At 38.5% G+C, this 16,134-nt stretch overlaps 1 protein-coding gene across 5 annotated transcripts in view; it reads right to left on the bottom strand.

Moving 5' to 3' along the window:
- DGKI (diacylglycerol kinase iota) overlaps positions 1-16,134 on the bottom strand; it is a 107,773-nt gene that overhangs the window by 58,831 nt on the left and 32,808 nt on the right. For all 5 annotated transcript variants that reach the window (XM_027897208.1, XM_027897210.1, XM_027897209.1 and 2 more), the window contains one exon: positions 7,711-7,811. In XM_027897208.1, the coding sequence (XP_027753009.1) occupies positions 7,711-7,811 (101 nt within the window). The remainder of the gene's footprint in view (positions 1-7,710; positions 7,812-16,134) is intronic.

Here is a 16,134-nt window from a genome sequence, read left to right as displayed (position 1 = left end):
TTTGTTCTTGGATTTTTGTGGGTTTTTTTGTTGGTTGGTTGGGGTTTTTTTGCAAGACCCCATTTGGCTTTCAGCAAGGAATATGTTTCCAGTCCTCATTTTTCGTGAACCACAGTAAGTGAATAAAATGCACCACACAACCAAGACTTTCAAAGTTCTTCACAATAGTTGCTGTTTGAAAACAAAGGCAAATCCTTAATGATTGGTAATGTGATAGAAACTATGGTGTTGTTTCTCATTCTAAAAATAGGGCAATACTGTGCAAGAGTGACAAAAGGAGTTAATTTACGATAAATCAGTTAAAGACAAAGTCAGTGTGCACGGCATTCAGTAACATTGTGGGCACTTTCATCCAGGAACGGAGGAGCACCTCTGCTGAATAGCACTGCATGGACGAGGATATGGACAGTGCTGTGGGACACAGCGATTGCTGGATATGCCAGGTGAGGGGTGGGAGGACAAACAATTACATTAGAGCACAGGCACTACAGAGCAACTTCCTATACACCCACACACTGTCCACTCCTGTGAATATATGGATAACTCCACACATGGGAATAGGTTGAAAATAAGGGATAGTCTCAAATAAGGAGCCAAGCCACAGCATTCAAGAGCTAGATATTTTTCTCCTGAGGTGCCTGCTCTTCTGGCCACTTGCATCCGGCCCTGAGTTCTTTTGCGGTCCCTGAATGATGAAAAGGGACTTTGTCCAGGAAGGTGTGGATACAGACTGTAACACTGCAGTGATGAGTAGCAGTGCAAGAACCCCAGAAAATGAGAGGGGCAGGCAGTTACTTCATATTCTGAACCAACACTGCAGAAAGCTTTTTGTTCCTAGCAACACTAACCAAAACTAAGTATCAGCAGGAGGAGGGTTGGGTAGATGCAGCAGGAGGGCTAACATGATGCTCTAATTATTTGCAAGATTAACAGTGATTTCCTGAGTCCTCATGAAATTAGCTACGGAATTTATAAACAACAAACAAATCTTCCACCTATTAACTGCCCATTATGCTGAATACCTATAGCTAGTGAACTCCTTAATAGTACTGGGGACTTAAATGACAGAAGCCTGAATATACCGCATATGGCACCATGAAGAAAAAATAAAATTCAATTAGCTTCCCCATTTATTACTATGAAATAATTCAATTTGTGATCTTAACACCATATTAACCCACTCAAATCCCAAACAAAAGAACCTTGAGACAGAGCATTAAGGTAAATGTGAACACCAGGAAAACTCATTCTGAGTCTGACATACCTCAGGGGACTGGGGAGGTTAGACATTGGACTGTAAATGTTTAATGTAGCAAATAAAGAATCGTCTCTACTGAAGATGTTATAAGAATACCATTTTCCGGAGGGGTTTTCACTAATATTAGGAATGTGAAGGACCAAATAAATTCTTGGTAGAGAATTCTAAAATATTCAGACATTCATATTACGAGTTTTGGCTTTCCCAGTATGGTTTTAATAAAACAGAATTTGTACAAACCGTGGTTTGTTCTCCACCACACAAATCTAAACCATGTGTCTCTTCAGATCCCTTTTGCTTACTATAATGAGAAAAAACTAATTCGCCCTATGGTTGTTCGTTGCTAGGGGTTTTTTTAAGCGCTAGTGGTCCACCTCTAAAATCCTCAAGTCAGGAGGTAAAAGACGGTGAAGGTTATCAGATAAAACCAGACCAGGTTTGAGAAGGCAGTCATCCCCTCCAGGCTCTCAGTGACTTCTCCAGTACCCTGCTAAACAAAGGAAGAAGCTGTCCAAGATAAAGGAAGAGAGAACCTGTCCCAAACAACACACAAAAAGTAACAGGCTATAGAAAGAAAACTGTGAAGAGCTGGGAATTGAAACTGGCAGAGGGAATCGATATTGTGACTAAGAGTTGACAGCACAGAACTGGACGAATAGTGAATAAAGGATCTAGGATTAAAAATAAAAAAAAACAGGAACCTGAACTGTGAGGTCTACAGAAACAGCCTAAGACAGGCAGGAAGGATGTGCGTGGGATGAGATACCCAAAGGGGACAACCAGAACTGAAAAGGTAAGAGGAAGTCAAATCAGAAAAGCAATAAGAAAACAGGAAAGTGAAATATGGATGGAAAAACCTCACAGAAAAGTCTATACCAGAAAGACAAACTACAGTGTGGTTTCCTGGAAAGTCTGAAATGGAAGATAATATTCCTGCTTCTCCTCACTACTCTAGGCTAAAAACAAAATTCTATCTATTTGGAATTGCATCTATTTGTAATACTGCCCATCTCTTCTAGTCTAAAGGAAGGCAGAGGACTGTACTGAACATATAACCTGTGAGGTGTCACGACAAGGCAGATTCACATTAGATATTAGGTAGAAATTCTTCACAATGAGGGTGGCAAGACACTGGAATAGGTTGCCCAGAGAAGTGGTGGATGGAAAGTGAAGGCCTAGAGAAATGGAACCCTGGGAGAGTTCAAGGTCAGGGGCTTTGAGAAACCTGGTCTAATGGAAGGTGCCCCTACCTATGACGGGGTTGGAACTACAGGATCTTTAAAGATCCCTTTCTGCCTCATTCATTGTATGATTCTATAACTCAATGATATGAGATTTCAATGGTTTGGGTTTACTCCTTCCCCCAGTCCCAGGCAATAACAGAGTTTCCAACATTTAAGTGACTACTGACTTCTAATCCTCTTGGTTTCATCTTGCTGGGTGGCTTTAATCAATCCATCCAACCCCTCTCAGTTTCAGATCTTACTAAATCACTGTGACAAAAAAATACATTATTTATCTGATGTCTACACAACACATTGACAAAATAGAGCTGTTAGAGCAAGGCAGTGACTTCTAAGCAGAGTGAAGGTAGAGCTTTAAAAAGCTTCTGCAGATAAGCCCTCACTTGCCCTAAGAACTCCTGGCAAATAAATGGCCATTGGTGCTTCCTTTACAGGAGGGAAGAGGTTTGCAGTTGCACAGTCCATCTCACCTAAATCCATCCAGCTCTCAGGTGCTTCTCAATATGAGCACATTTCCTTCATGGCTCATCAGGAAGTCTGCTGCTCTCTGCTGCCCTTTATATTATATATTCAGGATACAAATACCAAGTCCTAAGTGTTGACCTTTTCTTACTTAGCTAGTTGTTCAAAATCGCATGGAATAGTCTCCAAATTACCTTGCCCTGTCATATCCCTGAGCTTTAAAGAGTCAGAATAACTTTGATAGCTCAGGGATTCTAAGTGCATTCCTGGTATGAGGAAGCTACAGTATCACTACACATGTACACATCCCAAATGACTCAAAAGCTGTCACTCCATATATGCCCATGTATCTGATAAGAACTCCTAGGATGACCCCAAAACCCTTAGACAACCCACAGAAATTAAAGGCAGAGACACATGCATTATAGATATCTAGTTAGGTATAATCAAAGAGACAAGAATTTGAGGTTAACATCACATCATGTTACAGCATCTCACACACACAAAACAGAGAGACTGCAGAGAAAAGGACTGTTAAGATTACAGACAGTCTAATTGTTATACAAATGGAATTAATTTTTTTTTAATTATTTTTGAATCTAGAATGCTATTTTATTCAAGAGGAGATAAGGAACAGCTGCCTCTGTGTATAAGAAAGTGTGGGAAACCCAGAGCTGCTACAGAGCTGAGAGTTATTTCTGATGCTGAGGTCACCCAAACTGGGTATGATTCCTCCTTAATCTCAGTAGTACTGAGGAAACTAAGATAGTTCTCCACAGCTAGGGCATACACAACAAGTTAAGGGCAGTAGAGACTGACATATTCTATTTAAAAAACCCACAACTCTTCAGTTACAGCTGATGGTGTGTTATTTCACCGCTGCATTTTCATGGCACAAATCTAAAATGTTGTTGGTGGGATGGACTAAGAAGTGTTGAAGACCTCTTGGTCACTAGCTAGTTTATCATTTGTTTGCTTTTAAGTAACTTTTGTTTTAAATAATTAGTTTATTTGTATATCTCCACTGTCAGGAATTTCTTAGTACCATTTGAATGGAGAAAATAGGGTTTCAAATAGAAAGTTTTAGCTGTTTTAAAAATAACTCAATTGGTCACCCTCACTGCAGCTTTGGATCACACTTTTCTGCTTTAACAGGAAACCAGAGAGAGTGCACAGAAAATGTGCAGGTAAGAGAGACAGAATTAAAATCTGTCCACCTAGAAACTTCAGCCTATCTCCCTTTTTGAATATGGTAATGTTGGTTATGGTCATGTAATGTACAGCTCATATTGGGCAGAGGTGGCGAAGCTTGTGACTGGAGTGACAAGTGCTGGGGACATTTACAGGAAAGTGTTAGAGAAGACAACTTCATTTGCAGTGAGAAACATTACAGCATAACTAAAATGCCAATGTATATCCCTTTCTTAAAATGGTGCATGGAAGCATTCATCTCTCCTTGCTGAAGGATCAATAAGCATCCTCTGTACCATCATCAATCATCCCACAGACAATAGTAAGATGTTGACAGGAAAAAGAATGGAGGAGAAAAGAAAGAGCAAGGGGGGGGAAGAAAGGGACAGTTCAGAAACAGCATCTTGGTTAAATGCCAGATACATTGACAAGAAAAGTACAAAACAAGAGAAGGAGAATGAGCTAAGGACAGTCATGTCCTTCAAAGGACAAAATGACATTCTTTAATTGCTTGGGAGGCTTTTAAAATGAGGTGTCTACCTCCAGCAGAGTGAAGATTAATCTTCAAGGAACAGTTTGTATGACAAACTATTATATGTCGGGAAGTGTAATTTTAGGTGAAATAGTTGATAGATTCAAATCAGTATTTCAAGAAAACAAGGGGACCGAAATACATTTATTGTGAGTTAAAATGATCCAGATTAGTACACTAAAGTCAAAGCTTTTAAAACCCTATTATGGAGACATGTAACAGGCAAAACCATAGTAGCTTCTTTGCTATTTTTCCTTCAGGGATAACTTGTTATTAACTAGTTTTCTTTTCCTATTCAGATTGCTAAAAGAGTCTGATTTGGTTCTCAAATTATTTAGGGATGTAAAAGTGCTTTTAATCCTTGTGGACAGAGAATGGATACTAAGTATAGTATTCTGGAATTCAGTTGTAGGTATTCTGCCAAAGCCTGAGCAAGTATCTAACCGAGTCTCTTGTAAGCATCTAGTGGGACAGACGTACACACGAGAGCTGATGGAAGGAGGCCAGTGCCTCTTCAGTAACAGGTCTTGTAGAAACAGTCCCCCAATACAACTTCCAAGTAACAACTTTTCCAATATCAGTGTTCTTGAATTTTGCCAGTACAAACAACACCCTCTCTTGGCACTTCTCCCCTTTAACCAAGTATCATTTAGTTAGCAGTTTATTTCATATAAGTATTTAGCATATGATAGAGTGAGGCAGCACCAATCCATAGACCTGTCACCAGAAAACCATTTGAAATTTATCCAGTTTTCTATTTCAGAAATATAATTAAAATGGCTATCTAATCTTGTTAAATAGAAGATCTACATGATTTTCCAGCTTCATCACAAAAACTCATGTAATCCTCTAGTGTAACCGTGCAGCTTCCAGAAAAGATGCAAGCAGCTTGCAGTAAGCCACAGGAAAACTCAGATGTTAAGTCTGTAGTCAGTGAACCACCAGGATTTTCCATTTTTTACTTCATGGAATCCCAGGAACTAGAATATTTAAAACTGTTTTCTTTCTGACTGTTTAGAGAGCACTTCTCTTCCCATATATGATTTTCTTAGGTCATAATTAGCATCACCCCGAAGTCCTCAAATCAAATTCAGCCTCCTGAAAACTAAGGGCTAGACAATTCTCACAGGAGAAACTTAAGTTATATGTTCAGAGAAGTAGGCTGATGACCATCAGTGTATGCTGCAAGTCACATGTCCTTACACAGGACACCATTAGTAACTGCAAAGGATATAAGGTAGGCATCTTTACCCATTTCTTTTAGGATAATGGGGATATTATTTGCTTTCTCATATCCTAACATAAAAACAGTAGTGCACAAGCATTAATAAGACAGCTAAAAGAGTACTGGTAGGAAAAACAACTTTATGAAAAATGTCTGGGGAGAATACTCCAGTCCAGCTATGTTATATTATCATGCTGGCCATGCAGTAACTTGAGAGAGAGACAAAAGGCTTTTATGGCAAATGACCTACCAATGTCCAAAAGCAATCACTTTGATTCTTGACAGAGAGACATCTACTTTTTTTAATGATAACCTCTTAAGCACACACCCAATAAGTGACTAAATGTGCATAAAATCTAAAAATAAATCTCAGAGGTGCTAGATCAGTCACTGACATTTTTTTATAATATTTTAATGATGAATATTGTCAGGTGACAAATAACATAAATACATATTTACCACTGCAGCGGAAAAGTGTAGTAAGTTGTATATTTTGTGTCAGAACATGTAATGGCTCTTAAGGACCTAATATACTCTAACTGCAGACACAGATAACTTACATCCATAGTAAGGATAGGTGAGGAGAGTTCCCCTCAAATGGGAAACCACAGGAGGAAGGACCACCAAATGAACCAGATTGCTTCTAACAGTGTTGGAGAAATATGTGCTTAATGTGGCCTGAAGACTACCCAAGGTCAAATTCTCAATTTAAGCTTGAAGCAATTTTCCCTCTAGTGAAGCACAATCCTCATCCTGTTAAAATTCTTTTCAGTCCAGTGATGAAGCCTTTGATTTCTTTAACTATGACCAAAATCCACTAACAGAAACTTCAGAAAAGGCTATCAGGACCTATATTAAAATTTAAGCCATTTCAATTCTTTTGTTGTAAGGAGAGATGGTGAACTGTGAGAATAAAGAGGGGTGGGACTAGAAGAGTGAAATGGAAACAGTTTAACTATCTTCCAACAATAAGATAAGCAAACCAATTAAAAGGATTGTCATCCTGTAATTACCAGAGTGCTCTGTATTACAGAGGGAACTGAAGCTTTGTTGCACAACAAACACTCATGCTTGTAATTTAATATGAATAATGAGCCAGATGCATGAAAAAGACTATTAAATGGCTATCAGAAGAAGCCCTGTCCCTCACTGATTAATGACTCTATCTGTAACCAAGGAAAGGAACTTCATTTTTAAGTGCAGATTGTCATCATCAATGTTGCCAAAGCAACTGCTGTCTGCTTTTGACTTACCTCTGAACATGGCAATTAAACTATTACATGAGGAAACAAAACAGTGATTATTCCCTTACATGGAAAAGTAAAGGCTGCTAAAGAGTAAGGGTCTGGAGAAGCCATTCACTGGGGAAGATTTTTTCCCTGAGATAAATGCATCATGGTCCCTCAACTTAGTTTGAAATTTGATGCTAATCATAATATTTGGAATATTTTCATCCACTAGAAACCCAGCAGAATCAACGGAAAACATAAATAAAAACTAATGTGTGTCGAAAACACTTATTTTACAGTAAATAAAAACAACTTGCAAAGGCATAGGAAAGTAAGCAAGTAGCTGGAATTTCTATACATGACCTTTATAGAGACTATTTATATAGAGAGAATACATATGCGTCTATACAGAGATAGATGAACATACACTCCACGTGACTCATCCAAAAATGTATACTTGACTCTGTGTTTGGGGTTTTTCTGTTGTTACTTTTGGGGTGGGGTTTCTTTTTGGTCAACGTATGATTATTCTACCAAAAGCAACTACAATCTGGCTTTGCCCAACTTACAAGCTTCCCGGAGTTTTTCCTTGTCGTAATGTAGCCCCTCGTATTCTTGTAAATTAATCCTGTTCACTCTGATCCGCAGGCGATCTGGGATGGAATGAGGACTGCAAGAAAAAAAGAAAGCTTCTTAGTGTTCCCGGGAAAAGCAAATGAAAACAGGATATGAAGTGATTTTAATTTTCACTGAAAGAAGAAAGAGAGCAAGCCTCTTCAAAACTGGGCCAGTTCTTCATAGACCCATTGCTGCATTTTAAATTTTGACTTTCCACTGCACAATAACTTAGACATTAAACCTTCAACAATAAGCAAGATCAAGAAGCCCATTTGCTGGTTGTGTGATGTGGAGTTGTAAAGCATTTTCTGAATTCTCTCATCTCTTTATAACTGCCCCTTCCATCTCCAGTTTGTCTTTGCGTACATCCCTAGGACCCTACCACAGCCAGTAGATCTGCCAACCTGAAGTTCAAGACATGGAAAAATACTTTGTCCTGAAAAGCTTTCTTTTTGATTCCATGCTGGTTTCCAGCATATCATAACCGGTTATTTGATTTTTTAAGTTTTGCTGAATGTTATGCAAATTAACAGCTACATTTGCATTTTCCATTTTTAAAGGAAGAGAGACAATCTGTGTATTACAATGCACATAGCAAATCTCTGTCCTATAGGAACTGACCCCCAGGTCAGTTAAAAGTAGATTATTCATTCTGTCCTTCCACCAAAGACCATCTGTATTCTCTATTCCAATCTAGTTAGTAACAGAATTCTGCCTATGGTAATACTGACTAATACACATTGCTTTTTGAAAGTCAAAATACTGTACGCTGTCCTAAGTATAAACATTTGCTTCTTTGTCTCAATTTTAAAATACTTGTTGTACGGCATTTGCATTGTTAGTGCATGACAAGCCACATCTCACAAATGTCCCCTTTTTTCCCCTTTTTAAACTAAAGAGTCATTTTCTTCTTGACTAGGAAACACTGAAGACTTAACAAAACACATGGTTTGTAGCCAACTCTTGGTAGACCCACTAGGATTAAAATTAGCAATTATTTGAGGGTTAACTGTTGCATGTTTTCTGTTGGTGTAAATGATTCTGTCAGAGTTTGACAGACAAAAACAAAGACTGAAGATCAAGTCCCAGTTAAAAAGTTCTATTGTCACAAGTACTCTGCCTAAAAAGTGATAAAGGATAATTAATTTAGGTTGCCTCCAAAATGGAGTGTAAGACAACATGCTAGGAGTAGCTGCACTGAAGAAATTCCCGTTCTGAACAGGAGTTTCTGTATTAGTGAGGAAAATTACCTAAGACACAGGAAGAATAACCTAGAAGAAATGACAAATGCTTAAGAATGGCAGCAAGACTGACAAACTCAGAAATATATAGGTTATCTGATGTTTTCCCTCTGCTGTCTGACAGCGACTATTGTGTCAAAGTGCCCCAAGATATCAGTAAACTGCCCATATTCAAAATTTTGCAGTTTAATGACAGACATCTTGGTTGGGAACTTCCAGCACAGCTTTAGGAGGCAGCTTTCTAACTCAGGTGACATCATGTCATCCTACAGAGCATCACTCTCCACCTGCAGCCTCTACAGTTGTCTCAGCAACCAAGACATGAGTGTCTGCAAATCGAGGAGGGAGGTGCATCAATGGAAGAAGAACATAGTTACACTTTGACTGACACATTTTTTTGCTTTTCTTTTTAAAACAAGTTTATATGTCACATTGCTAGCTGAGAAGTGAAGGAATAGTCTAAGGAACTACAATCCCTTTTAAATTTTATAAAATACAAGATTCAAATATGAAAATGATAGGATACTTAATTTTAGCCAAGAAAATATAATAACATGTTTAATTCAGAAATCATAGAAATTTAACTGCATAATCTTTTTATGCCGGGAGAAAAGAAATAATTCACCACATTTAATAAAGTTCATGAAAATGACAGACTGACAGTTCTGAAAAGTGAAGTCTTTTATGCACTGGTACAATGCAAGTAAAAGCTTTGAACTCAGCTGGGAGGGAAAAGGATGGGCAAACAGGAGAATTCAGCTGCTTATTTCTGTTGTAACACTTACCCATGTTACAAAGAGAGAGACATCCTTGCTATACACTGAATTAAGCTCAGTATAAGCTTAACACCAAAAAACTCTCAAACTGCTGCTTCTCCTGAAACCAGAACCAAACCTGTAGTGTTTTTGAGCAACCCAAGTTTGAACTCTATGCTTTCCAATCCCCCAGCTCAGAATAACTGCTTGACCAAAAGCTGATACTTGAAGGAAGACAAGGTTTTAGAAGGGTTAATTGAAGCATCTTACTGCAAAAACCCACTCTTCTCTCCCCCTCTTTTTCTACCTTGCTCTAAGGAGATTTTGTTCTGTACAAATTCTGTAGACATAACCCACAGGTACATTGTACAAAGAGCCCAGAGGTGATAAATTATAGCCAAATAGGCTAAGGTAGACATTTGAATAGGTGAAATAGGCCTGAAGCCAAGGTTTTCTTCAAGCCTGGATGATCAGAACACTAGACAATAGAAAGTACAAAAGGTCTCTGGGGTCACGTGATGAAGAAGAGTAGATTTGGGATCCCATGAGGAATTAAGGCAGGATCTCCCACCATAATATTCCTCAAAATAGAGACCACGCCTCAAACTCCACCCTGACTCCACCTGCTATAAATATTGTAATCTAATGATGCAATCATGTGAATATGTATGTGATTATGTTGTAATCATTGCCAAACCTGTATAAAATACCAGCTCGGAGCCTGTTTTCTCAGCACTAGCTGGCAGGCTGCCCGGCCGTTAAATAAATAAATACCTGCTGTTTGAGGCATAAAACTCTGTCTTGAAACAGTTTTATCTGCCTTTTCGGGCATCATACTCCTGTGCAGGATTTACCCCATCACAGGAACTCTTTGCCATCCAAACCTTCCCATGCTGTGTACATTTGCATAGAGGCATTTAAGTTGGTCCTCAACGAATCCAACATACTTGCTGGAGTGGCTGGAGTTCCTTTACACACTTCATCAGGTGCTCTCCTGCTGAGCTGTGAACCCTCTCTGGGCTTCCATTGCTGGTACGGACATCAAACTTGTAAAGTAGGACTGGTACACATTGAGGTTCCCCTCCCCAGCAACTTTATTTAAAGCCCTCTTCACCAGATTGCCAGGCCTATGACCAAAAATGCTCTTCCAGTTCAGTCGACCACGTTTCTTTGAGAAACTTTCACGGTCTAAGCAGCCAAACTACTCTGAAAGCTGTGGAAAAATACTAGGAAAACTGTGAAAAAACAGTTATGGTAGAGCTTTTTGCTTTTCAGTTTCTAAGCACTGGTTTAAATGTGAACTTTCTTTGCAAATATTATCAATCAATTAGTCGTAAACTTATGCCCTGTCAAAACTGGCCTAATTTCAAAGTGGCCTTGTCATCACAATGGATAATCTGGATAACTTGGGAAAGCAGAAGAGGAAAGAAAGACAACGATACAATGACTTCTCCAAGTCTCTGTTTGGAGCCATTATAAAAAGGTGAAGGAAGGATCATGTTTACCCCCAGACAGTGCTTAAGAAGACCTGTACAAACAGGAGGGATGTTAAGCCTCATACCAACATCTGCCAAATCTTGGTTAATTGCCATCTGTGTCCCTTCAGCCTACCCGTGAGAACAGGACAGTGTTTAGACACCAAGGGGAGATAGAGACAACACTGACTTCTCTAGATATGCTGACTCACTACCTAATGCTGTGTAAGGAAGACAAAAAAATATTATTTCCTAGTTTGAAGATGACAGCAACCTATTGCATGTGCAGCATAACCTGAGTCAAATTAATCCTTTCACCTGAAGTGAGCAAGTCTTTTTTCTTTGCTTGGAACTGGAAGAAGAAAAACGTCTAAAATGAAGAACTAAAATCTAAAATATTTTTGTTGTTCCAGGAACACACAGAGTTACCTTATAACTAGAAAATATTTAAGAGAACACTATCCATGCTTCTGTAAAAAGTAATAAAGTAATGGCCAGTCTTCGTGAACAAAGAACCGGGGAAGGTCTTTCCACCTTCCAGCCTGCGCATTGGATTTTTTAGGTGAGACACAGTGTGTGCAGAACTGAGTCCACCCTTTAATCCTGAAGTTCATCTGCCGGGGCCAAGCACGCTTGGACGGTGGCAGTGAGGTCCTCAGGACGTAGATGGATTGCCTTACAGGGCTAGCGAGCTCCATCTGCCCGGGGAGTGGCCCCAACCGGGAATCGAACCCGGGTCTCTGCAGTGACAGTGCAGCGCCTTTACCCGCTAGACCACCAGGGGCTCCCTCTGTAAAAAGTATAATTTTGGGTACAGCAGTGCATTATATAACTCAGAATTAGCTTCTGCAGAAACAATAAGCACACCGTCTTAATGTAATGCATTTCCTGAGGAGAAATAGGACCAGGTCCAGTGTAGGACAGCAATCAATTGGCAAGTGTCAGAGTTTGTTATTCTCTGATTTCTCCCTCCTGTTCACCCCATTTTTATAAAGACAGGATAAAACTACTACATAAGCAAGTTACATGATAAAACATACAGCTGGAGAGAAAACAGATGTTGGCCTTTCGTCCACTTGAAAAATTTAGTTATCTTAGTCATAACAATGTAATCTTGGAAATAGCAGCTTTCTGTGGAAAATAAACTATTATCAGAAATAACAGTGCCAAGAGGTTTTTCTACAAGATAGAGATTTTATGCTCTTAGTTATGTTCAATCACAAGTAACATATTCATAATACAAATATATGTATATGCATACATACACATCCCTAAAAATACATGTACTGACACAGATACACAAAAGAGACATTTATCCAGTAACTGTAGTTTGATGGTTTTGTTCGTGAATTATTTGCAAATATTATTTGTTCTGTTGGAATACAGGTTTTGGCTGACATTATATTATGTCTCAATAAATTTTATTACCTATTCATTATAATTTTGTCTCTAAAATTTACTATGTGAATATTCATTTCTTGTGCTATCGGACTGGCAAATGACACCAGGGGATATTGTCCCCATCATCCAAGCTACTTAACTAATTCATTTACAGAATTCATGACCTCCATACAAAGCTCTATTTAATGGAGCTGAGCAAAGCACTTCCACTATCAACACTTCTGTAGCACAGATACTGCAAAATAATCCATATTATTATATGAATTGATCAATTTGTCTTGTTCAGACATATCTGGTGTATTCAGAAACCATAAAGATTAAGTACATAAGCATATCCATGCAAAACCAAATAACAGGGTGATAAATGTCACCAAAACCAAACATTACAGTATAGTATTAATAGATATGGATGTTTCTGAATAGCGTTGTTAAAACAACTTGCTCCACTGCAAGGAGAGGAAGAAAAGTTTTCCAGACAGAGCAGCAATTTATAAATAAATGTGGGGAGATCATTTCAGTGCAATTCAACCTAAAATACTTTAACTATTTACACCTATTATTTTTCGAAATGATGTATTATATAGTCAAGGAAAAGTAATTTGAAGTGCAGATGATTGAAATCCACTAATCTAATTAAGAACCTCCTTCCACAATCACATCAATCCACAGAATTAAATCCTAAATATCATTAGTCCCATGAGGATGGAAATAAAGGTTGGGGTCAACTGGAACGTTCTGTTCATTCATGTTGACTAATTATAACAGTTTCATTTAAACACAAAGGTAAATAGGAATCTTCTCAAATCAGGAACTAGATAGGCTAGTTTACCATGCTGAATTTTATCTGATGAACCCATGAGTGGTATGAACCAGAAGTGCACATTCATGGTATTATTAAATAACCATCCAAATGAGGCTTGTAGAAAAGCTATACATGTTAATTAGTTGGAACAATTTCAGAAAGATTATACTGAGTTGTCAGGAGGTCCTCTCAAAATTGTTCCACTTGCATCCTAAACGTTATGTAATTTCGGTAATGGAAAAGTATTTTCTTTCCTTTTTTTTTAGCTACAAAATGACAGTATCGTACAAGGAAATTGCATTACTTTCTATCAGAAAAATTGCATTTGACTTTTCCACAAAAATACAGAAGATTACCTAGATACTGAATCATTCCCATTGTAAGGAAAAGACCATGCTTTCTGGAAAATCTTAAAACTTATAAACATTAATTACTATACACAATTAATTTTAGTGGTTTTTAAGTCTACTTTTTTGTGAGAAAACATCCATTCCATGGTACACTGGGCTGCACACTGCAATCAGAGCCATTGGTTTCCTAGAGATACATCTCAAAAATTCAAAATCATGTTAGATAAACTGTTTGTAAGGTGAAGTAACTTAACACCACCTACCCACCTGCTGGAACCTGCTTATCAAAGAACAGGTATGCCTACTTTCTCTTCTATGTCTGAACTATAGCATTTTGGGGTTTCTAGATATGTTACCATCACCAACATCACCACCCACCCCCCCCCATCACCGGAAAAAACAACAACAACAACAAGAATCACCCTAAAAAAAAACAGAACTTTGCATGAAAAAATGAGAAGGGCTTATTTTTTTAAAATCCCTTTCATTCCAGCATTTGCAGTTCAAACCCACAGAAGCAAAGCCACATGTACCTATTCTGAGATTACCAGCAGAGCCTGATCTACTTCCATTCTCCAAGAAAACATAGACGGCTTTTGACGAAGCTGTGACTTCCTCCTCTCACCCCTATTAATCATCCAGCAACAAGTGAGAGGATGCCAGACAACTCATTTGGAGCACAGTTGGTTTTCCTAAGAAACATGTTTCTGTCTCCAGTCACCCAGGGAACAATACAGGCAGAGCAAGTTTGGGTCCTGCCCAAGCCTGGCACTCCAGCACAACAACCTGGCTACACTTCTGCCATGCCACCAGCTTGATTTAACTGGGAAGACAGACTTGTGAATTATGAATGCCCCAATCTCTGTATCAATTATTTATAAACCCAATGAACCATTTCTTATGCTTTGTGTCTCCATAGAGAAATGAAATAATAAGAATAAACAGTTCAACAACTCTACAGCATTCAGTGACAAATTTTTGATAGATCTTTAAGAACGCAGCCCACACCAGCCTACACACATACAGGTTTTAATATGATTCAATAAGCAGAAATTGAAGTCTTCTATTTCCCTTCCCATACAAGAAATACTTCTGTAAAAAAAAACCCCACACTCTTTTGTGGCATCTTTGCAGTGACAGTTAAATGAACTGCCTCCTAGAGAAGAAATAAACATGTAAAATTAGTTAAATGTTCCCGTGTTTAGAGCAATTGGAAAACAGAAAGCTGTAGCCAGAAGAGAAGAAGAAAATTACCTTACTTTTGAGATTGCATTGGCAGAGCTTGGAAATGATATATTAAAATTGTGTTTCTGACAGCATTTATCTACTTAAAACATAAGAACTGCCACAACAGAGTAGAATCATCCAGTCTCTTCTATGGACGTATTTCAGTGCTTCACAAAAGTTCACTGCTATTTAGGGTAAAGCTCTTGCTAAGCTCTTTACCTAAAAAAATACACCTAAAATTATAAGCTCCACCACTTCATTTGGGAACCTGAGCTAAACAAGCTACCAGATTGTGGGATGCTGGGCTGAAGGGCAGGGCATTTGATACCCACCCCCAACCTGCTTTTAATAATGATCAACAACTATTAAACTAATACAATAAACACTTATAACAACTTTGTTTCAATGTGCTCTGTTCAGATCTGTTATCTCAAGCCTTTGAGACCCTCATTAAGTGCCAAAGCCAGGCTGTTGTGGTCTAATCCCAGCCAGCAATTACATACTGTGCAACCACTCACTCCCTTCCTCTACCTGCTCTTCCCTAAGTTAGGAGCATTAGAAAGAAAAGATAAACCTTGTGGTCGAGATAAGAATTTAATAACTGACACAAAATAGTATAATAATAATAAATATTATAATAATAATAATAATTTTAATGGTAATGAGGTGGAGAGAGAGAAACAGAGAGAAATGAACCCAAGAGAAAAAGGTGATGCACAATAGCTCACCAGCCAGTCCATCCCTGAGCAGCAGTCAGACCCCTTTGGGGTAACTCCCCCCATTAAATCCTAATTGTCATTTTTCCCATGAGGATGTAAATAAAGATTTGGGTCAACTGAAACATTCCTGCTGTTCATTCATGCTGATCAGTTATAACACTTTCATTTAAACACAAACCTAAATATGAATATTTATAGACTGGGAATGACCTTCTATGACGTGGAATATCCCTGTGGCCAGTTTGTATCAGCTGGCCTGGCCATGCTCCCTCCCAGCTTTCTGTGCAGTTTCTCACTAGCAGAACGTGGGATACTGAAAAGTCCTTTACTTGGGGTAAACACTACTTAGCAACAGGCAAAACATTATGCTCATCCTAAATCTGAAAAGCTGCTCTGTACCAGCTA

Source organism: Empidonax traillii, unplaced genomic scaffold, assembly GCF_003031625.1.
Source record: "Empidonax traillii isolate 1590-97213 ecotype Southwest subspecies unplaced genomic scaffold, ASM303162v1 scaffold533:size792476, whole genome shotgun sequence".
NCBI classification, from domain to species: Eukaryota; Metazoa; Chordata; class Aves; order Passeriformes; family Tyrannidae; genus Empidonax; species Empidonax traillii.
Note: the sequence above shows the minus strand (reverse complement) of the source record. Positions and strands in the feature narration are given on the sequence as shown.